Source organism: Ochotona curzoniae, unplaced genomic scaffold (genome assembly GCF_017591425.1).
Source record: "Ochotona curzoniae isolate NIBS_2020 unplaced genomic scaffold, NIBS_Ocur_1.0 contig_46, whole genome shotgun sequence".
NCBI lineage: Eukaryota > Metazoa > Chordata > Mammalia > Lagomorpha > Ochotonidae > Ochotona > Ochotona curzoniae.
In genome coordinates, this window is record NW_024466340.1 from 3,866,879 (window position 1) to 3,892,702 (window position 25,824).

A 25,824-nucleotide genomic window follows, 5' to 3' on the forward strand; every position below is an offset into this window, starting at 1 on the left:
GGGCGAGGAGAACCGTGGATGCACAATTCCTGGGAAAACACGCAAGCTCACTTTGTTTCTTCTTTTTAAAGATTTATTAAGGTCTGGTGTGGTAGCCTAGTGGCTAAGGTCCTGGCCTTGCACACACAGGAATCGCATATGGGTGCCTGCTTATATCCTGGAAGCCCCACTTCCCATCCAGCTTCCTGCTTGTGGCCTGGGAGAGCAGTCAAGGACGGCCCAAAGCCTTGGGACCCTGCACCCGCGTGGGAGACGTCGAATGGGCTAACTCACAGTTTGCCGGGTGGGAGGTGGGGTGCCCCACGCCAGGCACTAGGTTTGCAGCTTTTCATGCAATGCCATCCCTCAAGAGCCCCACAGAGGGGAAGTGTCTCCAGCCCCATTTCACAGGCCCCAGTGTCCTACAGAAAGGTCCTCCATGCTCTGACCCCAGGGGGCTCCTCAGAAAATACGGAGCAGGAAGGTGCAAGACTCCAGGCAGTGGCTGCTGTGCGGGGCTCTGGCCCCCTGGGAGCCGGTCAGCTGGGGGGGCTGTGGCAGCCTCCCCAGAGCTGAGACAACATCAGAGAGGTGTGTGCAAGGCGTGCCCGCAAGAGGGGCCCAGGGAAGGGAAGACTGGTGCCAGGGGACGACCCAGAACAACAGGAGCCTGCCAGGCCCCGGGTGGTTGTGCCCGTCAGTCTTCGCCACTTGGCCACATGCTGCTTTTTAAAAGCAACACTGATGGCCAGGGTTGTGGTATCTGAGTTAAGCCATGAGCTGCAACATCCGAGCCCCATAGGGACACTGGTTCAAGTCCTAGCTGTTCCACTTCCCTTCCAGCTTCCTGCTAACGCACCTAGAAAAGCAGCAGAAGATGGGCCTGATGGTTCCAGGTTGTTGGCTTGGACCTGGCCCAGCTGGAGCCCAGTGCAGCCCCTTGCTTGCTGGGAGGGGTGGGGCCCTCCCTACCCCTTATCACGGCTCATTACCTGGTAGTTTGGCACTTCTTGCCCACTCAGGAGTGGAGCCTCACAGTTTCACCATCTTCGCTGCATTTACCTGCCAGCTTCTGTCTTTGAAGCTACAGGCCAGGGACCTCAGGACGCGAGGTTTGTGCCTTTAAGGGCCAGAGCCCGGTGAGCCTTTGGGGGCGTGTCCCGGGGGCGTGGCTGCATGGGAGGCCTGCCTCCTGGGGGGCGTGTCCTTGGACGTGATTGGGTGAGTGCCGACCCTGGGGGCGTGCCCCGGGGCGTGAGTGCTCCAGGGCGGAGCGAGCAGCGGCCCCGGTGGACTGGCGGGGGCGAGAGCGGGGGACGCGGCCTCGGGCGGGGCTGCGGGGCCAGCGGCTGCGGAGCTCGGGGTGTGACGGCGCGGACCGGCGGGCAGGGCCCCGGGGAAGGCGGGCAGGACCCTACGCGGCCGCCGTGAGGAGTGTGCGGGATCCACGCCCAGGGCTGAGGTGAGAGGAGCGCCTGCACCTGCAGGGTCGCCCGGGAGGGCCCAGGCAGCGTGGTTGAACTTCTCAGTACACACCGGGCTGGGAAATCGAGGCCCCCCGACTTCTAGGCGGTAGCCCATTCTTCCTGTCAGATGTGCAGGCCCTCTGGGTGCTCGGAAGTGCTCCTTTGGGGCGCGCGCCGAGAGCACCTGCGGCCAGGTAGAGGCGCCAGGCACTTGCGCTTCCCAAGGGCTCCTACTGTGAGGACCCTGTGCCAGCTCACGTGTTCGCTTGACAGATGGAGAATCACAGGCTCAGAGCGGGGAACTGACGACCCCAAAACCCGTCCTGTGGCCAGGGGCGCCCAGTGGAATCATCGTCCTGGCGCACCGTGGCCGAGGGAAGAACTGTTTGGCACCCACAGGTGAGGTCTGGGGCGGGACACACCCTTTTTTCCTCCTCCTCCCTGCCAGGCATTGCACACAGCACCAGGAAAACAACTTCTCCTGGGCTCTGTCCATCCTGCTTGCAAAAACAAAACACACCCTTTGGAGAACATGTGTGGGGGGAAAATCAGCAGGAGAGAGTGATTTTGCCCAGATTTTTATTTGTTTTGTTTTCTGGTTAGCTTCTTGGGGGGGGGGGTAACTGAGGGCCCCCCCCCCCCCGCCGGGCTGGAGGGAAGAGGCGGATACCGGGTCCAGCCCGTTGGTGTTGCTAACGGACACAGCAGCCTTGTGCAACGCACTTCCCCCTGGGCTGCTGTTTCTCCATCAGTGGGTCTCTGTGTTGTGTGACTTCTCTGAGTCCCAGGGTCTCTGGGTTCCAAGGCATGGGGCTGCACCCATCTCCAGACCCGTGCTGAGAGCTGCAGGAGGAGAGGGAAGGCAGTGATGGTGAGGGAGGAGCAGGACTCAGTGTGTGCATCTGTACAATGGGACTATTCATAATAACTTCTGTTGGCATGCTGGGGAGGGGCAAGTGAGATCATGATAGGGACACCTGCCTTTGGTAGTACACGCCATTGCACAGGGTGAGCTGGGCTGGCATTCAGCACAGTCCCCCCTCCTTTTTTTTCTTTTTTAAGATTTCTTTTTATTTTATTTTTATTGGAAACTCAGATATACAGAAAGGAGGAGAGACAGAAGAAGATCTTCTGTCCACTGATTTATTCCCCAAGTGGCCACAACAGCTGGAGCTGAGCCAATCCGACACCAGGAGCCAAGAGACTTTTAGGGTCTCCCACGCAGGTACAGGATGCCAAGGCTTTGAACCATCCTTGACTGCTTTCCCAGGCCACAAGCGGGGAGCTGGATGGAAAGCAGGGCTGCCGGGATTAGAACTGGTGTCCATATGGGATCTTGGTGCATGCAAGGTGAGGACTTTATAACCACTAGGCTATAATGCCGGGCCAAGAATGTATTTTTATTGGAAAGTAGATCAGATTTACAGAGAGAAGGAAAGACAGAAAAATCTTTCATTTGCTGGTTCATTCCCAAGATGGTTGTAGCAGCCAGAGGTGAGCCGATCTGAAGCCAGGAGCCAGGAGTTTTCTTCCGGGTCTCCCACATGGGGCAGAGTCCCAAGGCTTTGGGCCGTCCTCTGCTGCTTTCCCACAGGCAGGGAGCTGGATGGGAAGCAGAGCAGCTGGGATATGGACTTGTGCCCAGGTGCAATGCTGGTGCCACAGGTGGTGGCAGCCTTGCTCACTCCTGGCCCCTGAATGTGGGTTCCCTTTGCCCTTTGCTTGATGGGCATGGCAGGGCAGTTCCTCAGCTGCAGAAGATTCTGGGCGCCCCCTGCTGACATGGCACCCCCCCCCTTCTCGCTGTTATCCTGCAGGTCCCTGGAGCTGCTGACCCTGTGACCAGAATGCCCGCAGGAGGGGAAGCAGCCAGGGCGGCCAGGCCCCGTGTGCTGATGGCTGGCAGATGGTCTCACCTGCTCTGGGTCCTGTTGCTGGTGGAGACGGTGTCTGGGTCCGGGGGCCTGTCTCTGGGGACTCCTGTTCGCCCCCAGGTCCATGTCTCAGGTGTGAACCAGGCCCCCATGGCAGACGTAAGTACGCAGGCAGGACGCTGGGCAGGACGCTGGGCAGGGCAGGACTTTGCCTGTATTCCGTCCCCGAGTGGTTAATGAGTGCGCCGGGACTGGGTTGGAGCAGCCCAGGGATACCCATTGTCAGGGGTGAGGGTCATTTCACAACAGGAGGTGGTCAGTGAGCAGTTTGCAGTGAAAGGAGGTCCAAGGGAGGGGCTCCTGCAGCCCCTGGCAAGCAGGGATGGGTGCAGATGGTGGGCAGGAAGGGAGAGGATTTTGAGTGAGTGTTGGGCACAGCAAGTGGGGCCACAGCGGCACGTGAAAGGGAGAGAGGAAGAGAGGCGTGTCCCAAGAGGCTCTTGGGGAGCGAGGGTCTGGGGCTCTGGGCTGCTGAAGCAGTCAGGGGGTGCGGAGGACTTCCTCTCCCAGCAGGGAGGGGCGGGCACAGGTCTCTGATGCCAGCTGCAGGGGAGCGAGCCCAAGGGTAGGTAAGATCTACCCCCCCTGTCTGCCTGCCTTCTCTGGATGCTGCCAACTCTTGCCATATGTTTGCTAAAGCAAGAACCACTAGCTGTGCGCATGGGCTGGGAGGGCAGGGCCTCTGCGGCCCCTGGTGGCAGTCTTCAGGAACAGGCAGGCAAATGGGCAGTGAGGCACCTGAACCCATTTCACAGATGGGAAAGCGGTTTGTAGCAATTGCACAGTTAGCTGCCGGGTCAGCTGTGGCCTAGGCCAGATCATCCCTCCCAGTTCTCCAGCACCGTAGGCTGGGCTTGTGCCAAGTGCTACCACTACCTCTCCCATAAGCCCCAGGTTGAGGGAGTGTGTGTGATTTTTCCCTCTGTGCTACAGACGGGGACGCTGAGGTCCTGGCAGGTGAAAGTGACCAAGAGGGAAGTGGCGATGCCATGGTGTGGACTCATGACCACTTTGTGCCGAGTCTAGACCTGTCATCTCCAGGCCTCGCCTCCCGAGTCACACACACACACACCGCCCTTCCTGAGGCCTGGCTGCTGGCCACTGCGTGGCTGCGGGCTGGGCCGGGCTACCTACCTGTCTCAGAGGCCCTGTTTGAGCCGTCACGTGTTTGACAGATACGTGAACCCCTGCTGTGTGCCACGTGCTGGGTGTGGCAGGGATACCACAGACACGGTCCCTGTCCTCGCGGCATTTGCATGCAGTGAGGGTCACAGAGGGGAAGGCAGTGGGCACAAGATGGTCTGGCATGGTGAGCAGTCAAGTAGAGGACAGGATTGGATGTGTGTGTGAGAGAGAGAGAGAGAGAAATGGAGATGAGAAGCAGGGACTCTCTCCCTGGGCCTGCCAGGGGAGCTTCTCAGAGGAAATTTTTTTTAAAAGATTTATTTTTATTGGAAAGTCAGATTTACAGAGAAAAGGACAGAGAGGAAGATCTTCCATCCATTGATTCACTCCCCAAGTGGCCACAATGGCCAGAGCTGTGCCGATCCAAAGCCAGGAGCTTCCTCTGGGTCTCACACTGGTGCAGGGTCCCAAGGCTTTGGGCTGTCTTCTATTGCTTTCCCAGGCCACAAGTACAGAGCTGGCTGGGAACTGAAGCAACTGGGACACGAACCAGAGCCCTCATGGGATCCCAGCTCATGCAAGGTGAAGACTTGAACTCTGAAGAGATTGTATTGTTAAGATTGATTTATTTAGAAGAGTTACAGAGAGAGAGAGAGTGCTTCTGTGTGTTGGTTCATTCCCCAAATGGCCACAACAGCCAGAGGCAGAACCAGAAGTCAGGAGCTTCTTCCAGGTCTCCCATATTGGGACAGGGACCCGAGGACTTGGGCTGTCCTCCACTGCTTTCCCAGGCACGCTAGCAGGGAGCTGTATGGGAAGCAGGGTTGCCAGGATTAGAACAAGTGCCCATATGGGATCCTGGTGTGTGCAAGGCAAGGACTTTAGCCAGTAACTTACTGTGCTGGGCCCTACGTGACTCTTTTTAAATAGACTCATTTCATTCCTTTAAAAGGCAGAGAGAGATAGAGACTCCCAATGTTTGATTTGCTCTCTAAGCAGCACAACCGGAGCTGGACCATGTCAAAGCCAGGAGCCAGGGACTCATTTCAGGTGCCCCGTGTGGAGGATGGGGACTTGAGGACTTGGTCCATCACCCGCGGCCTCCTGGGTGTGCAGCAGCAGGAAGCTGAGTTAGGAGTGGAGTCAAACCTGGAACTCGGCCTTTCTGATCCCAGCTGCCCGTGCTCCTTCACCACGGGGCCTTCTCTACACGGGGCTGACCTCTCTGTTCAGAGAGGAAACAGGGGAGGGAGGCTGATTCCCTTGGTCAGGTTCACTCGTGGATGTGGGTTTACATGTGGATTCTGAGCAGAGAGCTAGTTGCCCAGTACGGTTACCCTTCCCAGAGGGGCAAGTGGTGGGGCAGCCCCGCCTGATTTCCCGGTTCCCATTCCAGGTCCTCCCCGACAGGGCTGCACAGAGCCTTCTCCCAGGCATTCCCTTGTGGAAGGAGCTTGTCTCCCTGGGAAAGCCCCAGGCTGTCACAAAGCCACAGGCCTGTGGTTTAGGTGGGAGGCTGGAGCCAGAGGGCAGGGGTCACCGCTAGCAGCCTGGGCCCTGGGTCTGTGTCGCCTGTGAGGGGGCGTTACTGGAGGAGAAGGGCCGGGGCGCTCACAGCACGAGCTTCGGCCGCCACCAGGGTATGTGCTGGCTCTGCTCCGGCAGCCACCGAGGCATGTGGGTAAGCAGGTGTGGGCTGCAGCCAGTTCATGTTTGTCTGCATGGGACGTGAGTTTCCTGTAAGTTTACTTGTGGTGAGATGGGTTTCTTGATTTCTGTTCTGTAGTCATTTAAAAACATAAAACCAGATCGGGCTTGCTCTGGCAATCCTGGGCTGAAGTTATCTGACCTCTGGTTTACCCGCTGCTGTTGTTTCATTTGTTTGCTTTGTTTTTCAGATTTATTTATTTTTATGTGAGAGGCAGAGTTGAGAGAGAGAGAGAGAAAGAGAGAGGGAGAGCTTTTCCATTTGCTGGCTTAATCCTGAAGCGGCTGCAACAGCCAGGCCTGGGCCAAGCCAATGTCAGGAATTTGGACCATCCTCCAGTGCTTTCCCAGGCACCTCAGCTACGAGATGGATCGGAAGTAGAGTAGCTGGGACTTGAACCTGTGTGCATGTGACTGGTGGCTTAACCCCTCCCCCCACCACTCATACACATACAAGCCAGGATCTAGAAATTCCTCCTGGTCTCCCACGTGGATGGCAGCTGCAGCATCTCTGCTGCCTCCCAGGCCCTTCTGCTGCAATGTGGATTGGAAGCAGAGCTGGGACTTGAACCGGATGCTCAGACGGGGTCTCTGGGTATCTCAAGGGGCGGCTCCCGTGCTCTGTCATGAATGTACCCGTTGTTATTGACTCGGAGTCGTCGTGCGTGTTCCTGGCGGGATGAGAACAGATCAGACCAGCCTGGTTGGCCCATCTGTCTCCAGGTTCCTTTCTAACTGTGTTCCCTGTGTAGTCCAGCACCACAGAGCATGGCAGACTATCATGCAACCAGCATCCCACGTGGCTCCAGACACCTCTACCTCTGTAAACTAAGCTAGAGCCCCCAGAGGCTTCCAGTGCCTGCTGCCAGCCCCGCCAGCCCCACCAACCCCTCGCCTTAGTCTATCTGAGCTAGCGTGTGTCGGCCACCTCTCGGAAGTGGAGTCACGCAGCGTTCCTCGGTCTGTGTCCTGCCCATTTGTCTTACATGATGTCTCCGAGGTTGGTTCATGCTGTAACGGACGCCAGAATTTCCTTCCTGTTTTTTTCTAATGATTGCACTTTTGTATGTTCCTGGTGATTTTAAAAACGCATCCTGTTACCTGTCAACATTCTTTCATTTTTGAGATTTATTTATTTTTGTTGGAAAGGCAAACTTACAGAAAGGAGGAAAAACAAAGAGAAAGAACTTCCACCTGCTGGTTCACTCCCCAAATGGCCACCATGGCCAGAAGTGAGCTGATCTGAAGCCAGGAGCCGGGAGATTCTTCTGGGTCTCCCACATAGGCGAAGGGGCCCAGGTCTTTGGGCCATCTTCCACTACTTTCCCAGGCCACAAGCAGGGAGCTGGAAGGGAAGTGAAGCAGCCAGGACACGAACCCATAGGGAGTTGCAGTGCTTGCAGCAAAGGATTAGCCAACGGGGCCGTTGCATGAGCCCCAGCATCCTGTTCCTAGAGCCTGGAGAGCTCGGATTTGGTTTATCCATCTCCAGACATCTGGGTTACTGCCCCATCTCTGTGTGTGAATGATGCTGCCAGCTGTGAACACGGGTGTCCAGAATCTCCAAGACCCTTCTCAATTCCTGTGGGCGTAAACCCAGAAGGAGAATGGTTGGGCCTTCGCTTTGAGGAACTGTTTTCCACAGTGATCACCCCATGTTTTAAAATTTCATTTTGTTTTTGATGTTGTTTACACAGTTGACAAGAATGCAGGGCCGCTGAGTGGAGTGGGGAGGGTTGAGGTCGGGGAAGGGGTGGGACTAACCTTCCAGTGTTCCTTTTCTTCCCTTTCTCGGGTACCTAGGGCAGGGGGGAGGGAGAGGGAGGGGGCTGCCCCTGGCTGCCAGACTGCATCAGTACCCAGGGATGGGGGATGGCCACTTGATGTCATCTTAGAAATCCCGATGCGGACAAGAATGCTGCGAGGGTATGACTTGAGTGGTTCGGTAGCTCCAAGATGCTGTTGGTTTCCCTGCTCTAAGGTTGAGAAAATCCTTCCAAAGTCCACTGGCTGACAGAGTTCACCCCACTGCACGTATTCATCCAGACACTTGCTGCCAAAGCTCGGCCACCTGTTTTTACACTACAGCAAACAGTGCATAAGACTTTCAATTTCTTCTTTTTCTTAAAAAAAAAAAATTATTTGACATGTACAGCTGTAGGAGATAGAGAGCGCTTCCATTGATTGGTTCACTCCCTAGGTGGTTGCAGTGGCCAAAGCCAGGAGCCTGGAACTCCGTCAGGGTCTCCCAGGTGGGTGACTGAGACCCAGGCACGTGGGCCATCTTTCACAGCTTTCCCAGGTGCATTAGCAGGGAGCTGGGTGGGCAGGAAAGTAGCCAGGACTCCAGCTGATGCCCATATGGGATGCTGCTACCACAGTTGGAGGCCTTAACCAGCGTGCCAGGCCGCCTCATCAACATTTGTTTTCTGTTTATTTTTGGTTGTCACCATTGTAGTGGACATGGGGTGGGACTGATTAAAGCTGATGGACAGAGGAAAAGAGGAAGTTTGCAGGCAGAGGACATTTCCCAGGGCAATCACAAGAGTGCTGATGTAGCCTCAAATATAAAAAAGCAAACTTTTCAGCTGCAGAAACTGCCAAGAAGGAACTCGAACGGCCCGAACATGTGGCAAGGGCACTCAGTTGCTGAGTCATTACAGACTGGCCAGGTCTGAGTCAGGCTTCCGAGAGTCAGCCTCGACCAAGTGCAGGCACTGCTGGGCCCTGATCTCCCAGCAGGCATTCAAGGGTAGCGTTTTGGAGGGTGATGTGGGCCACACCCATCCGTGTTTAAGATATTCCCCCGGAGTGCATGGTACGAGGCCCGTGTCCCATGGCAGTGTGTCCGGCTCTGCCACCTGAGTCCAGCTAGCTTGCTCTTCTTGCTGGCCCCCCCCGGGGGGGGGATCGGGGGAGGTCTCAAGTACCTAGGTCTCCCCGCCGCCCGTGTGGGAGAGCTGACATTCCTTGGCTCCCATTGCAGCGGCATTTGGAGAGTGACCCAGTGGATGCAATCATTGTGTCTAAAACAGATTGTTCTTTGTTTTTAGTCATTCAGTGAAAAAGGTGCTTGTCCCTCTGCATCTTGCACTGTCAGGCCCCGGCCCTGCCATGGAGCCTGCCTTCCTTATAGGCTTCTCTTGGCTTCGTGCGCTTTTCCAGAACCAACCGTAAGCACAGAAGGCTGGAAAGAATGTCTCCGCCATGGCAGTTGGCACTCCATGGCTGGTGGGAGTTAGGATACGAAGGCTTCTGCTGCCTGGCCCCTGAATTGGGCTCCAGTAGCCCTCGGATCAGCGCAGGTTTTGCGGCCGTCTGCTCATCGCTGGCCTCCTCTCCCTGTCTTCTGTGTCCCTTCCACCTGCCAGAGACACTACGATGTACACGCAGATTCTGCTACTCTGCCGGTGTTGGGATGAACTGGGGCAAGGGTATCCTGACTCCGCACTTTCACTTCTAGAATTCTCTCCAGCTGAGTCTTCTCCCATCTCCAGAGTCATACACAAGGATGGTCATTGTTGCTGGTCTAGAAACATGAGGGGCAGGCACTGGCACTGTGGTGTGGTGGGTAAAACAGCCACCTGGAATGCCAGCATCCCTTGTGGGTGCTGGTTCGAGTCCCCTGTGCTCAGCTTACGATTCAGCTCCCCGTTAACGTGCCTGGGAAGGCAGTAGAAGATGGCCCAAGTGCTTGGACCGCTGCACCCACGTGGGAGACCCAGATGGAGTCCCTGGCCTCTGGCTTCGGCCTCAGCTGTGGCACCCATGTGGATCTTTTTCTTTGTCTCTGCCTTGCTCTGTAACTCCTCCTTTCAAATGAAATAAATAGATAATAAATAAGCCTTAAAAAATGAGAGGCAAACAGCTGGCACAGTGTTTGAGATGCTGCTCGGGCTGCTTGCATCCCATGTTGGAGTGCTTGGGTATCCCATGTGGATGACAGGGGCCCATAGGTGCATTAGCAGGGAGCCGGATGACAAGCGGAGCAGCTGGGGCTTGATGTGGGATATGGTGTCCCAAGCAGTGCCTTAAACAGCTATCCACCCACAGCAGCCCTCCTCATTTTACTTGGAAAGCTAGAAGGGCAAGGTTGGCATCTGGGCTGAGGAGGGGAGGTGACAGCTTTGTGCTTAGAGGGGCCTGCCCCTTCCTTCCCACCCCCCACTCCTCCTTGCTCCAGTGTCGCAGTGTATGTAGCCTAAACGTCTCTGACCGCTGCAACTTCGTCCGGAGCAACCCTGACTGCCGCAGCGACGGCGGCTACCTGGACTACCTTGAAGGAGCTTTCTGCCACTTCCACCCCAACCTCCTCCCGCTGGCCATCACCCTCTATGTGAGGCCCTGCCCCAGGGGAGAGGGTGGGCTGTGGGAGGGGGAACTGGTGGGGGGCAGGAGCCCCTGCCTGGACGTGACCCTCCCACTGTGCGTGGCTCTCCCGTCTCAGGTGTTCTGGCTACTCTACCTGTTTTTGATCCTGGGGGTCACAGCTGCCAAGTTGTGAGTTGGGCTTGTGGGCAGGTGGGAAGTGGGTGTCCCAGGAGGCTGAGGTGGGGGGAAGGCAGGGGCGGGGTGCCGTGGGAGTTCTGACATTTGCCTTTTATCTTCAGCTTCTGTCCCAACTTGTCGGCCATTTCCAGCACGCTCCAGCTCTCCCACAACGTGGCAGTATCCTTGGGCTCCGGGGTTCGCCTCGCTGGTGGGGTGAGGGTGGGGAGGGACTGGGGCTTTCCCCTAGGCCTCCCCAACTGTGTCCTTCCTTGACCATCCCTCCCTCCATGGCGTCACCTTCCTGGCCTTTGGAAACGGTGCACCTGACATCTTCAGTGCACTGGTGGCTTTCTCGGACTCGCGCACCGCCGGCCTGGCTATTGGGGCACTGTTCGGTGAGGCTGTGGCCCTAGCAGTTGTGGGGAAAGACAGGCTGCAGTGGGGCAGCTGAGCATGGCATGTCTCCTGCAGGTGCTGGCGTGTTGGTCACCACCGTGGTGGCCGGAGGTATCGCCATCCTGCACCCCTTTACAGCTGCCTCCAGGCCCTTCCTCCGGGACGTGTCCTTCTACATGACTGCCGTGTTCCTGACCTTCACCGCCCTCTACTTCGGCAGGATCACGCTAGCGTGGGCCCTCGGTGAGCCGGCCTGATAGGGCCTATGGGTGCGGAGTCCAGGAGATGGCTAGGGACAGAGGGCTGTGAGTGGGGGGACCTGAGAGTTGGGTCTGAGTCCAGCTACAGAAACCTCCTGAAGCTTGCAGTAATCAGGGAACGTGGGGCACCACACCAGGGAGCTGGGGTGGCAGGGTGGCCCATGTCCCTGGTTTGCCATGTGCCCAGCAGGTCAGCCACCTCCGGGGACATGCACAGAGGGATGCTATGTGCAGAGGGTCAGGAAGATGGTAAGGGACACTGAAGGAGCCCACAGAAAGTACCCAGAGAAACACCCTGAATGGCAGCTGCGGCCGCTGCCGCTACTGTTGGGCCTCCACTGACTGAGCTCACAGTTGCGGTATCCTGTGGGGGCTCAGGCCCCCGAGACATAAGACATAGAATGAGACTACCAGCTGCCCTTATCCTGGAGGCTGTCCTCTCATTCAGGCAGATGGTGAAGGAAGGAGAGATGGGCCCAGCTCAGCAGGTGGGCAGGAGGGGGCGGGCCCAGGAGCTGGCCAGTTCCCTGCTGCCAGCCTGGTCCCCGTGGTGACAGCCTGCACCTGTCTGTAGGTTACCTGGGGCTGTATGTGTTCTACGTGGTCACCGTCATCCTATGCACCTGGATCTACCAGTGGCAGCGGGCGAGATCCTTGGTCTGCTCCTCGCCGGGGACTCCAGGTAAGGCTCCTCCAACACTTGATTCCTTCCTCTCACTGGCACTTCTTTGAGGCACCTGTGTTTTATGAGAACATACTTTGGAGTTCAAGTCTTCCCCAGGTTGGGAAGCTGCAAGAGGAGGGAAGGGCAGGGCCAAAAGGCCACTTCCCTACCCACTGTGCCAGAGGTCCCACCGGGATCCAAGGAACGCTTCTGTAATTAGACTAGGATATGCCAAAGAGCAAGATAGTAACTCAGTCCTTCCATGTCTCTAAGGACTGGCTTGGAGCAAGTGCCAGCGACTCTTCCTCCAAGAAGTCTGCCTTGATTTTTCCTCCCCTCTTGTCTTTGTCAAGTGAGCTTCTGCTATTTCAGCACTCACATCCATAGCAGCCCTTCAGATGGGAGGCCATGAGGCCTGGAGAGTGGCCCTGGGTCACACAGTGGCAGAGTCAGAGCGCAAGTGACTCCTGACTCCAGAAAGGCCCGTTTTCTCCTGGCCACTTGCAACAGGTGGCAAGGCTGCACAGATTCCTGAAGAAAAGTCTCCAGAGGGTGAAACACTCTGGCATCAGGCATCTCCAAGAGCCCCAATGACGTAAACTGCACTAGCTGTGTCCCTAGAACTGCTGTGAGTTAGGCTCTCTGCACGGAACTCCCCAAGTCCGGCCCCAGGATGGCACAGTGCGTTGGGCCACTGCCCACCACGCCGGCATCCCACGTCAGAGCAGTTAGAGTCCCAGCTACTCCACTTCCCTTCCAGCTCCCTGCCTATGTGCCTGGGAAAGTAGTGAAGAATAGCCCAAGACTTGGGCCCCTGCACCCACGTGGCAAACCTGGATGGAGCTCAGCACAGCCCCAGCCACTGTGGTCATTTGAGGAGTGAACTACTAATGGTAGATTGGTCTCTCCCTCTCTCGCTCTGGCTGTGCCTCTTAAATACACGGCTAAATGTTTTAAAAGAGCAACAGAGATTTACTGCACATGCGTGAGGATTGCTAAGAAACCCAGAATGCCAAGCGGCCTGCACACTCACACCCGACACTGCCCTGTCCCTGGATGTTTCCAGGGCAGGTCTCGGCTCCCAGCTCACACTCAGCTCACCCCGTCTCTTCCAGAGATGCTCTCAGAGTCTGAAGACGACTTGGTCTCTTCCAACACCAACAGCTATGACTATGGTGAGGCCTGGCCAGCTGAGGCAGGGGGGATGGGAAATCTGAAGTCTGGACCCGGAAGCGAAGTTTGGAGCGCTGGGCTTGTACTCTTTCCCCAGGCTTGGGAGGACTGGGGTGGGGAGAGGGAAGTGCCACAGCTGTCCCTGCTTCGTCCCCCGCTAACAGGGGACGAGTACCGGCCGCTGCTCTCCCAGGAGACCACGGCTGAGATCCTGGCCAGGGCCCTCAACCCTTTGGACTCCAGGAAGTGGAGAAGTAAGTCGGCATCCTGGAGGGCCCTCAAGGTGCTGAAGGTAGGCAGAGGTGTGTGTGTATGTGTACACGCACGTGTGTGGGTGCCTGTGTATCTCTGTGTGTATCTGTGTGTGTCTCTGTGTCTGCATGCATGTCCATATGGCTGTGCACAGGCATGTCTCTGTACCTGTGTGTTCACATGTGTGTGTGTCTGTGTGACCGGGTCACTGACGGCCTGGCCTGGGGCTCTCAGCTCTGCACAGAGGAAAGGGTCTGCCCAGGGCCAGGGTGGAAGGAACCAGCTGGTGGGGTTGCAGATACAGTCGTGGTGAGAGCTTGGTTGAGTTTCTGTGACCGCTGCTGGCCTCAGCCGGGGCCCCAGCCCGCAGCCCTGTTAATCTTCCTGGAGGTGAGCCTGAGACCTTCAGCGTGGACTCAGCTCAGCTTCTTGGTGCCAGCGGCAGATTGTAAGTGCATCTGCAGCTGCTGTCGCTCTGGCTGCATCCTTGAGCAAGGCCTCTGGCCTCTCTCAGTCCATTTCCCTCCTGTGGAAAGGAACGTATGATCCTGCCTTTCCCCGGAGTGGTGTTCTTAGGAATTGCCTGCTGTGGCCGTGCTGTGTACTAATACCCCACCACTCCCCTACCCTCCACCCCGATCTCCTTGACTTGCTGTGGCTGGGCTGAGGTAATTCTGCAGTGGAGAGCAATCAGGGCTGCCCTGGATCTCATTCTGGGGTCAGTGAGCCTCTGGGCAGGTTCTTAGTGGAAGAGGCCAAGGCTGGCTCTCCAGGCACATTCAATGCCTCTGTAGACATTAGATTGACCAGGGGCGGATGTCTAGCCAAGCCTGGCATTCATGGGACAAGTAAGTTCTGCAGACCCTGGCCACTCGGCAGAGTGTGTGGGTGTGGGTTCAGTTATGGGAGGGGATGGAAGAACTGGCAATGGTGATGGTGGTGTGAAGGGCTGTGTGTGGGTGCTTAGCCTACAGGAAAGTAGACACTGGCTAATGACATAAGGTGGAGGGGCAGGCAGAAATGGGTTTTACCCCAGCTGTCCATTCCCCCAGTTGGCTGGCCCTCAATCACACTTGGCCAACAATGGCCTTGCCCATGAAGTCACCAAGGTCCAACCCTGGCCATGGGGTCACAGGTCTCTCTGCTGATGCCAACTTCTGCCTCTGCCCATCTGCCAGCTGCCCGTGGAGTTCCTGCTGCTTCTCACCGTCCCCGTGGTGGACCCAGACAAGGATGATAAGAACTGGAAACGACCCCTCAACTGTCTGCACCTCGCCATCAGCCCTCTGGTTGTGGTCTTGACCCTGCAGTCAGGAGTCTGTGAGTATCTCTCTCCTCCCCTACCACCCGCAGCCAACCCGCGTCCCAGAAGGTTTCTCTGAACCACAGTGAAAGCAGGAGAGGGTGGGAGGGGGCATCTGGGCTGGTGGCAGAACTTTGGACAGTGATGGGTGATTCACATGGTTTGTGCTATTGAGGGTGCCAGCCTACACTTGTATCCAGGACCATCCCAGGGTCAAATTGGTCCAGCCCCACTGACTGTAGGTAGAGGCTGTCCCCACTGACCCATGAGCTGAGTCCGGCCCTCTGGCTCATTTGCCTACATTTTAAAATGTACAGATTTCAAAGTAAGACCCAGACTTGGGCTTCTCAAGACTAGAAGAATCTCTCTGAATCCTGCTGGAGCTGACAGGATGCAGTGTGGGTTCGGGGGTCCCATGAGGGGCTCTCACCTCCCCTGACTATATGGCCCAGCCAGTCCCCAGACACTGGTGGGGTCTTCCTCTGCCTTGGGTATCCTTTGTATCTGCCCTGCTCTAGCTAACGGACGCCCAGGCCTGTGTTGTTGCTTTTTTGTTATTTATTTTCACCGTATTTAAAAGACAGAATCTGCTGGTTCACTCCCCAGATTCCTGCAACAGCCAGAGCTGGGCCAGGCCAAAGTCAGGAGCCCAGACCTCAGTCCAGGTCTGCTCTGTGGGAGGTGGGGACCCGTGTACCTGAACCAGCACCTGCTGCCTCCCAGGATGTGCATTAGAAAAGGGGCTCAAAAAAGGAGTTCTAGAATCTTCTTCCTGCCTATGGAAGTTTCAGACCAAATGGGTTATCTTGTGGAACTGACTTATCAAGAGCAGGTGTGGCTCAAGTCTGTGTGTCAGGTAGGGTTTGATTGGAAAGTTCGTTTCACAGAGCTCTGCCCATCTGTTGGTAATGCCTGGCCAGAAGGGCTGCCTTAAAGCTTAGTTGGAACTATCGTGGTTGATTAGTGATGTCTGCCATGGCTCCAGCACAGAAGGCGGGAAAGTCGGCTCCCCATGGGTCTGTCTTTCCTTGCTCATGTAACTGGCCTGAGAGCTTCCTTCACATTTTCTGTCATTTTTCGCCTGTCCCATCATGCCATCCCGCAAGCGCATGGGGGTACCTACAATGTACCTGGGCAGCCAGCTGTACTTTGGCTCTGCCGTCCAGGACATGCTGATCTGAGAGCCGCTTCTTGTCCCTCTGCAGATGGCGTCTATGAGATAGGCGGCGTCCTTCCCGTGTGGGCAGTGGTGGTGATGGCTGGCACGGCCTTGGCGTCCATCACCTTTTTTGCCACATCCAACAACGAGCCTCCCAAGTTCCACTGGGTAAGAACCCCAGGTACAATGAGCCAGACGAGGGGCTGTTGGAGGGCAGGCAGGATTCCGTGTGCAGGTGGATTTCACGTGGGGTGGCTCACCGGGAACTGATTCCACATCTTGAGGACTTTTGTCTCCCTGAGATCATAAATACTTTAGAAATCAGGAATGCCCTGGACTCACGGGAACTGTTTCTGGGGCAGCAATGAGCAGTGGGGGGACCAGGTCCATGGTCATGGGGGTTTCGTGCAAGATGCAAGTGCAGGACCCAGCTCCAAGGACCTCACATCGGGGCAGGCATTGTGGGGCAGTGGCTTGGCCTGGGGTGTAGACACTGAGGACTGACTAACAGGCAAGGGGTTACTTTTCTAGAGTGATGGGTGGGCTACAAATCTGATGGGAGCTATGTCTCTTCCCCACCCCCACAGCTCTTTGCTTTCCTGGGCTTCCTGACCAGTGCTCTGTGGATCAACGCGGCTGCCACGGAGGTGGTGAACATCTTACGGTCGCTGGGCGTAGTCTTTCGGCTCAGCAACACTGTCCTGGGCCTCACATTGCTGGCCTGGGGGAACAGTATCGGAGGTGACTTGGGCAGGGTGGGCATCTAGCATGAGCACGGTCTCATGGGGGCTCTTCACTCTGTAATCAGAGTGGCATCCAAGTAGTGGCATCCACGGCATGTGTCAGCATGGACTCGGTGCCAACTGTCTTTATTTTAAAAGATGTAGGGATGTATGTGAAAAGCAGAGTTATATAGACAGAGGTCTTCTTGCTGCCAGTTCACTCCCCCAGTGGCTTCCATAGCCAGAATTGGGCCAGGCTGAAGCCAGGAACCTGCAACCCTGGCTGGGTTTCTCACATGGATGCAGGGGCCTAAGCACGTGGGCCATCTTCTGCTGCTTTCCCAGGTGCTGCATTAGCAGGGGGCTGGATGGGAAGCAGAGCAGCTGGGACTTGAACCAGCAGTGGTGGGTTAACTTGCTATGCCACAGTAGCTGCCCCAGTGAGTTAAAGCAGCATGTCCTACTATGTGCCTAGACTGCCCTGGCAGGAAAGAGTAGGGGAAGAGAACTGTGCCTTACTGATGCCGCACATCCCCATAGCACCTGGTGGGTAATGCCAGCCTCAGGAGGGTGTTCATTGAAGTCTGTTGACCGAGAGTGACCGTGGAAGGTGCCAGAAGACGTGGCCCCACCGACACCCTCTCCTGTCTACACAGATGCCTTCTCAGATTTCACCCTGGCCCGCCAGGGCTACCCACGGATGGCGTTTGCAGCCTGCTTCGGGGGCATCATCTTCAGTATCTTTTGCGAGGTTGCCTCGCACTGGTGTCCCTGGGGTAATGTTCCCCATGTGACAGGTCAGGCAGGTGATGTGACTGCTGGAGCCACAGGCACCCTGTGTGCACAGATTAGGCGGACTGGGTTTTGGGGGGCCTAGGTCGGACCCAGGGGGAGGGGCGGCAGCGTGGGGAGAATGGGTGTCCTGCTCTAGCGTACTTCCTGAACTTGGCTGCAGATCTCCTGGTGGGCGTCGGGCTGGGCTGCCTGCTGCAGATCTCGCGCAGCCACGCCGAAGTTAAGGTGAGTGGCCACAGCTCCTGCAAGGGGGCCTGGCTCTCCTGCCCTCCCCCGACCCTCCTGGGCTGGGGAAGCCATTACATCCCATCTGTTCACACTTTCTGGGCAAGGGGGCTTGTCTGAATTTTTGATTGCTTTGCAGCATAGCGTGCATGTTGAGTGTGGGGGGGGGGGCGGCGGAATGTATCCCTTGCAAATCTGTAGAGTGATTAGCAAGAGGAGAAGGTGTTTGGGTCCTGGTCCTGTAATTTCATTGCTGCTGCATGGCTCTGCATGGTGACTCCCAGGGCCTTGGTTTCCTCACCAGCCTTTCAAACCACTCGACCCTTCCTTTCTTTTTCCAATGGCAAACACCTACTGTAGGTTTTATTTTCCTTCCTGGCTTGAAGGAGCTCCTTTTTGCGACCACTTCTGTGGGAGCTCCAAAGACAGGCGTTTTAGGCACACCCATTCCTCCCCTCACCAGGAACCTAACATGGTGTTGTAAGACCACCAGGCTTGAGCTGAGGTGGGGTACAGCCAGCTGGCAGCAGTGGAAGTTGGCAGACGTTTCTCTTTTCCTGCTGGTTCTGGGTCTAGAAGCTTCTGGGAGCCACCCTGCAGTGGGTTGTTCACCCTCTGACTTAGAGACATGGGTGTCAGCCGGGTGGAGGTGACGGTGAGGATGAGGCCGTGCCCCAGACCCTCTCTTCTGCCCTCCTGCAGCTGGAGCCAGCCGGCCTGCTGGTGTGGGTCCTGGCCGGTGCCCTGGGCCTCAGCCTGGCCATCTCGCTGGTCTCTGTCCCACTGCAATGCTTCCAGCTCAGCAAAGCCTACGGCCTCTGCCTGCTCCTGTTGTACCTGAACTTCCTCATCGTGGCCCTTCTCACGGAGTTTGGGGTGATTCACCTGAAGAGTGGGTGACGGCAGCTGTGGAGCCCTGTACCTGGTGGGAGTGGGGTCACGTGGGTAGGTGGGCCCCCGGAGTGTCTGCTGGACAGGAGAACTAAGTCCCTCTGGCTGCTAGCACCCAGTAGCATCACGCAGGGACTTGGGCAGGGAGCGTCACTGTGGACCAAGACCCTGAGGGAAACAGGACACTCGTGGAACCACCTGTAGCCTCTGCAAGGAGGGCTAGAGTTTAGGGTCAAGGGGATGTTGGGGTCCCCCTCCTGGACTGCCTGGAAGACCCCTGAAGCATGCACATTGGAAGTACCTGCAGGAGCTCAGCCCTAGCTTAAGGAACCCCTCGTGGGATCCAGGCCTCCAGTTGTCGCCCAGCCTCGGCCACAGGGACCCAGACCGAGCAGGTGCTGTCAATGGATGTCCTGCTCACAAGGCCAAGTGCTGCAGGTGTGAGCTGGCACTGGTGTGCTTTACTGAACCTGGTGGCTGCACGGTGACCCCAGCCTGGAACCTTGCCATGGCCCTGGCACATCCTCCCCGCCCACAGCCTCAGGCCCCCCGGATACAAGATGGGAGGCCACTGGCTGTGCCCTATGCCTACCTCAAGCCGAGGACCACTGCCCTGGGCCCTCTGGCTCCCAGCTGTGCCCTAACCTTTCCAACAGGCAGCTGCTGCCTGGCTTACCCTGGGTGGTAAAGCAAGAGACTTGCCTGTCTGACTTCTCCCTCAAGGGATTAAATATTTCACAGTTAAAACCGAAGCTGCCTTCTTAATGCCACCTCTGCTGGGGCTCGGGGGTTGAGTGGCTGGGCCCAAGGCACCAAGGCACTGGGGAGGGCAAGGAGGTGGCAGAGTCATGAGACGGCAGCCATGTTTACAAAGCAGAGGCTCTTTATTAATATGCCAGAAATCAGGGACACGGGGCATTTCCAAGTAACAAATCAGCAACGTACAAAACCTCCCAGGCCGCTCCCGTGATCTGTACAAAATGATTGTCCGCGTGGTGTGGAGTAAGGCTGGGGTTGGGCAGGGCGGGGGCCAGCAAGGGCCTCTACACCAAGCCAGGGTGAGGGCACAGGGGCTGTCATTGCCCTGCCAGGCTGTGACATGGGGCCAAGGCGATGTCTAGGGCCTCCAGGGCTCCTAGACCCCGAGGACGCTGTCCCCTGCTCAGTAGGCGGGGCTGTGGGTCAGTGTGTCTTCAGTCTCGATGAGAGTGGCCCCTGGCTGGAGTCTGGCCCCTCTGTCCCCTCTGCCTGCTTGTTCATCCAGTGCTGGGTGACCCTAGGGCCTCTCCCAGACACGGCAGGCGTGTGGACAAGGTCACAGCCCAGAACCAGCCCTGGCAGCTGGTTAGAGCTACCCTTGGCCCCCACTTCCAACACACACAACCCCAAAGGCACACAGTTGTGCAAAGAAAGTTCCTGCTCATAGTGGGGAAGGCTGTGGCCCTGCAGAGACTGGGAGAGGACAATGTACAAAACCTGCCTCCGATGGGCAGCACACGGGCTCTCGGGGACTCATCGTCTGCCTGGAGATGGTGACTGAACACCCCACATCAGCCACCCTCATCCCCAGCTCAGGGACAGCTGTGCCATGCTGGCCGTGGAGCCAGCCTGGCCTTGGAGATGGGAGCGGGAAGCTGGGTGCTGCTCCCCTGGGAATCAGGCTGTCCTACTTGGCCTGGGACTGGGGGTGTTGGGGTCGTGGAACCTCTATCGCCCACCGTCCCAAGCTCAGAAGGCCGCTGCTCCATTCCCAAACCTGCCTCGACTTCACCCGTGTGTGGACAGAGTTCCCACTAGGGTCCCTGGGGACTGCATCACTGAGTGTCCTGCTTCAGGGGAAGCTGATTGCCTGCCCCAGCTGGCCCTCCAAGGCAGAGAGGACTGTCCCAGGCCAGGGTGGCCTGAGCTGCAGCCAGGTCCCACGGGGGCAGGCACTCCCCATGCCTCTGCCGTGGACTCCTCCCACACACCTGCTCTCAGCACCATCCTCAGTGAACCCAGCATCCTTCTGTTCAACAGGTTGAACCACAGGAAGAGGGGTTTGGACAGGCAAGGAGCCTGTGTGTGCAGGGAGAGGGGAGCACTCTGGTGTCATGGCCATCACAACCAGCAGCCTGTCACTGGACCTGGGTTCTGCAAGAAGGCCACCAGAGAAGGATTTCCAGCCACAGGAATGACACAGACACACAGGAGAAACGACTTCCGAGTCAGAGTCCCAAACCCACCAACAGCCTCTCCCCATTTCAGCTCTGCTAACTGGGAACTGACTGCCCAGGAGAGCCACACCCCTCGCACCTTCCCTGGGAGGTACCAGGCACTAGTGTTGCCTATATGGTCCGGGCTCTTTCCTGCCTAAGTGGTTTTGTCCCTAAAGCCAGACACTTAACGCCCAGGCAGTGGGCACAGCAAGTCAGTAGGCAGCCGCAGGGGGACCATGGGCTTGAAAGTGGCAGCAGGAAGACTGGTCCGGGCCCACCCTAAAGGCTGGCCCTGCAGAGAAGGGCTACGTCTGCTCTAGTGGTCTCGGGTAGGGGCTTCTGGAATGTTCCACATTAGCCAGAGCTCCCTGGGAGTGGGTCCCCACTCTCCCTGCCCCCTGAACCACAGGGACTTCTGGAGTGAAGGAACTCGGGGCCAGCAGGCTGCACAGCAAGCCTCCCCCCTGCCTTGGTCTCCTGCTCTATATAAACGTGTGCATATATCTGAGCACGTGTGTGCGCACACACACGTGTTTCCGTACATGGCGGTGAGATAATACTATTGTGTTATTGCATAGATGGTGCAGCTGTTGCGAGCGGGGCTAGGTGACAGTCTGCGAGCGCTGGCGGCTGCCCGGGGGCTGCGGGATGGTGGGCACGGTGCTGCTCAGTAGCTGTCGCTGTTCCTCCTGCTCCCGGGCATGCTCCTCGTACCACTCCTGGGGCAGACAGCAGATGTGGGCTGAGAGGCAGGCCTCCCGATGCCACCCCACCAGTGGGGGTCACAGCAGGCCTCAGGTGCTCTGAGTCTGCTACTCAGACTAGGATGAATGCAAGACATGGAGAGATGCCTGGGCTGCGGCTCTTCTTTCAGCAAGGCTCAGGGGGGTAACCACTCGGTATCCTGTGTCACCTGTGGCAGCACATGTGACCACACGTGTCGCCAAGTCACAAGGATCCCCAGCAAGCAGCATAGCCCCTGGGGCTGGCAGGGAAGAACTTTCCAGAGCCCCAAGGGACCCCAGGGGGAATAGAACTCCCTGGGCTGGGGTGGCAAAACCTTTACTCAACAGCGAAGGGCCAAGGACCAGGAGATGGTACAAAAAGGTACTTCTCTCTTAAAAACACAAGTACCCTGGGGACAGCAGGGGTCCTTATTCCCAAGGGTCAAATATGGGCTGGAAATATTCTACCCTCCTGCCAGGGGGTTGTAGCCACCTCCTGCCTACTCCCCTCCAGCTCCACCTCCTGCACAACTCAGAGCAGGGGATGGACAAGTTGCAGGGGCACGCACACACAGGCTGGAGAGGAGGGCTGCCTCCACTGGGGCACCGATTAAGGACATGGCAGTGGGAGGAGCCCAGCCCTGGCCCCAGCCCCTTCCTAGCCCTAGCCCTGGCCCTGGCCCCAGCCCCTGCCCCAGCCCTACCCTGGCCCTGGCCCCAGCCCAGCCCTGGCCCTGGCCATGGCCCCTGTCCCAGCCCTGCCCTGGCCATGGCCCCTGTCCCAGCCCTGCCCTGACCCTAGCCCCTGCCCTAGTGGGTAAGCCGGTATAGCTTGCAGCTGGGGGGCTCCTACCTGGATCTCCTCCTGGTACATCTTCAGGCTCAGATCACTTTTGGTCCTTGATCTCCGCCCCAGAAACACCAGGGAATTTTGCTAAGGAAGAACAGAGGCTGCTAGGCTTGGCTGCACACGGTGCAGGTCCCATCCATGGCAGGCCCCACGCACAGCCAGACCACCCACCCGTGGCAGGGCACTGGTGTCCCCATCCAATTCCCCAAAGCTTCCAGCTTTGAGCTTTGAGGGGAGGGAGGTGTCGTGTCAACACAGGCCTCTGGGCCTAAGCCAGTGCCGCTCACCTGGTACCGCTCCATCTGGGACAGTGTCTCCAGCAGCCGGGTGACATCTGAGGCGGCCCCTCGCACCTCGCGGTAGAGGTCCAGGACAGCCAGCAGCTCTTCCTTTGAGATCTCCTTCTCCAGGGTGATGCCATCGTCAACTGCAGGGACCGCAAGAGCCTGTGGCTCAGAGCCCCACCCTGGCATGAGCCTGGTTAAGCACCTCCTCCCGCCAGCAGACTCAGGCTCAACATAACCCGCCCAGCTCCTTTCCCTGCCCTTCCTGGACGTCAGCAGTGAGGGTCTTGTCTGGAGTTTATGGGAAAGGTAGAGGTGTTGGCAAGGAGTCTCCAAGTATGAGGGAAATGACCCAGGCGGGGGCTGGCATTGGGGTGCAGCAAGTTAAGCACCACTGCAAATGCCAGATCCCATTTTGAAACACAGGTTCAAGTCCCAGCTGCACCGCTTCCCATTCCACTTGGGAAAACAGCAGCAGATGGTCCAAGTGCTTGGGAGACTAGGAGGAAGCTCCTAGCTCCTGGCTTAAGCCCAGCCTGGCCCTGGCAGTTGTGGCCATTAGGGAGTAAACTGGAGGATGGAAGTTCTCTCCTCTCTCAATCTGTGGCTTTTGAATGAATAAAAGCAATCATAAGAAAAAAGTGGCCGGACAGCCTGATAGGACAGAGACTTGGGAACAAGCAGGCACAGGCGTCGGGCAGCTTGGGTGGAGGACCAGAGGACAAAGGGCTATATTAGAAAGCTGTGCAACGGGCTTAGCCGGGACAGTCACGCCACGGATGGGACGTTATTAGCCTGGGTGGTGGCCACACATGTGGCTCAGGAAAAAACTCTGTGAGCTTTGGGGACACAGAGGACAAAGTGCTGCTGGGCAATTCTCGAGGCTCGAGCCTTGGCCAACAACGACATGCGCTGTGTCTGCTCTCAAGTTGGATTCTGAGCATTTCCCAGTCACGATAATGCCACCGAGAGGTCTGGCCAGGCAGCTGAACTGCGGGCGTCTAAGCAGCTGCAGACCCACAGAGCGATCCCCACTCACCTTCCGAGTCCTGGTTCTTGCGGTTGTAGTTCATCCGGAAGACGAAGGCCTCGAGGATGAAGGCCACGATGATGGTCATCACCACCTGGCAGGAAGGATGCGGGGTATGGGCAGAGTCGGCCAGGGCAGGCATGTTGCCCGTGCTACATGCAGGACAGGGAGACCCCGAGGGGAGGGTACAGGGCCCAGCCTACCATGGTCACGATGTAGAAGGTCATAAAATAGAGGCGGCTCCAGTGGGAGGTCTGGGAGGTGACGCCTTCCTGGAGGAGGAGGAGGTGGCGGTGGCAGTGAGCAAGCACCCAGGCAGTGCCAGCCCCTGCCCACTCAGCCCACGTGTGGCCCTTCCTCATTGGTCTCTGCTAATGGAGGCCAGAGGAGAGGCCCCAGCTCCCTGCAAACCCCTCCATGTGGCGTGCTCTGCAGGTGCTGTGAAGCACCCAGGGTGGGCACATGTAGTCTCTTGGGATTCTGAGTGTAGGGAGAGGAGCTTGGAAGCATTTGAGGAAAGGACAGAACCCACCCATGACCCACACCATGCAGTTTCCTGCCTGGGAAGCATCTCCACTGAGCCTGGGCATGGTGTTCGGAGTTAGGCTCCTCAGCTGATCCTGGCAGGTACCAGGTGCTGGGAAGGCAGCTGTAGCCCACAGGGTGGGAGCAGGACCTCGTGGCCTGCTGGGACAGAAGAGTCCCTGGGACCCAGGGACCAGAGCTGGCTTCTAGCATGTGAGTGGGGAACACATCAGGGGCTGTCCAAGACCCTTACCATGATGATGTACCAGTTGTTAACAACCGTGAGCTCGAACAAGGTCACTGCCATGGGAAGGGGAGGAGAGGGGGCACTTTAGTCAGAGCAGCTTCTAGGCACCTCTCCCATCTGGCCCAGGCAACTCCCTGAGCGCCTGCCCTCCAGGGGCTCAGACATCTCCGTCTGTCCCCCAAAGGGTACACCCTGTGCCATAGACGGTGGGGAGCATCCTCACCCCCTCAGGGCAGACCTGGGGTCCCCCTAGGTGCTCCCACTCCTCTTGAGAGGCTGGTATTGGCAGGGCCACTTCCCTCAGGCTCCCACCGCCCATGGAATGGGGTCAGGAAGTGAAAGGGACTGAGCAGAACCTAAGCTGGGTAGGGGGTTGAGCAGTTTCTTGGCACCATCAGGCCCCCATGGGTGAAGGCGCAGAGTTGTTCTCCCAAGGCAGAACAGGTGTCATGTAAAGGAAATCTACTAGAGCCTGGACATGGCTGAGACCTTCCCTAAGGCTGTTGGGCAGCCCACAACCCCAAGGAGGCATGGCCAATGGCTCAGGAGAGGGACAGAGGTGGCCGTATGGGATGCGTGGCCTCACCGAAGCTGTTGAGGATGTTGTCAAAGTTGTTGAGATAATAGTAACCTTCTTCTACCACGGTCTTGTTGCCCACGGTGTGGTTGAGCCAGCGGTAGGCATCTGCCACGGTGCTGGCACTGGCCAAGGAGGCAAAGAGGGCAGAAAGAGGGTCGCAAGACTGTCAGCTTCCTCTAGGCCCACCCCTTCTCTGGTGCTCTACTGTGGGAGGGATAAAGCCCTCCTCATGGGCCTGCCCAGACTGGGTCTGGAGGTGAGCAAGCCCAGGATAGGGGGAATCCTCCATCCAGTTCTCCCACATGGCGAGCAGAGATCCAAGCACTTGGGCTAACTTTTGCTACTTTCACAGGTGCATCAGTAGGGAGTGGGACAGGATCAGCTGGGACTTGAACGGGTAACTGGGATGGGATGCTGGTATTGCAGGTGGTGGTTTAGCCTGTTGCATCGCAGTGCCAGCTCCTGGAAGAATCCTTTCCTGACTTCCCTGGTACCACGCCTGAGTAAGCCCTGAATGTGACTGGGCCACCCTGCACCTGTGCAGAAGGCAGAGCCGAGGGCTTAGATCTGGAGGGTGTACTCTACAGGGCTCCCTGGTGACTGTGCGGGTCCCTGCAGCATGGGAGCCACAGCCTCAGGATGGCTCTCTGTGGATCAGCTTGGCACTCAGCCCAGTTCCTGGCCTCTTTGTAAACACTCTTGGCCATGTGGCCCAGAGCCTGTGAGGACACTGGGGCCCAGCCCTTGGTGGCAGAGTCCAGAAGTCCACGGTGGTGGCTTGGGAGGAGGGGAGGGGGAACAGAGGTGGCTATAGGAGGCTTTGTTCCTCTTTGTTCCTGAGCC

The 25,824-nt window shown here is 57.5% G+C and overlaps 2 protein-coding genes across 4 annotated transcripts in view; one reads left to right on the forward strand and one right to left on the reverse strand.

The window, feature by feature from the left end:
- The first annotated feature begins 1,330 nt into the window (after positions 1-1,330).
- Positions 1,331-18,699, forward strand: SLC8B1 (solute carrier family 8 member B1). 2 transcript variants are annotated; one of them, XM_040986946.1, is made up of 17 exons: positions 1,331-1,441; positions 1,719-1,844; positions 3,263-3,478; positions 10,395-10,547; positions 10,659-10,711; positions 10,822-10,878; positions 10,991-11,097; positions 11,174-11,341; positions 11,933-12,040; positions 13,138-13,197; positions 13,360-13,487; positions 14,626-14,767; positions 15,956-16,077; positions 16,497-16,650; positions 17,288-17,368; positions 17,587-17,651; positions 18,354-18,699. In XM_040986946.1, exons 3-17 carry the CDS (start codon positions 3,293-3,295, stop codon positions 18,549-18,551), a joined length of 1,782 nt encoding a protein of 593 aa, XP_040842880.1. In that variant the 5' UTR covers positions 1,331-1,441; positions 1,719-1,844; positions 3,263-3,292; the 3' UTR covers positions 18,552-18,699. The 2 variants fall into 2 exon arrangements, with proteins under 2 accessions (XP_040842880.1, XP_040842881.1); XM_040986947.1 differs by having other exon boundaries at positions 10,822-10,879; positions 10,992-11,097; positions 15,956-16,090; positions 18,354-18,441.
- Positions 18,700-19,407: 708 nt separating this feature from the next.
- Positions 19,408-25,824, reverse strand: part of TPCN1 (two pore segment channel 1) — a 51,419-nt gene continuing 45,002 nt past the window's right edge. For both annotated transcript variants that reach the window (XM_040986945.1, XM_040986944.1), the window contains exons 22-28: positions 24,988-25,103; positions 24,408-24,454; positions 23,833-23,901; positions 23,639-23,723; positions 22,603-22,742; positions 22,319-22,399; positions 19,408-21,459 (exon numbers count right to left, since the gene is read on the reverse strand). In XM_040986945.1, coding sequence (XP_040842879.1) covers positions 21,343-21,459; positions 22,319-22,399; positions 22,603-22,742; positions 23,639-23,723; positions 23,833-23,901; positions 24,408-24,454; positions 24,988-25,103 — 655 coding nt within the window. In that variant the 3' untranslated portion in view covers positions 19,408-21,342. The remainder of the gene's footprint in view (positions 21,460-22,318; positions 22,400-22,602; positions 22,743-23,638; positions 23,724-23,832; positions 23,902-24,407; positions 24,455-24,987; positions 25,104-25,824) is intronic.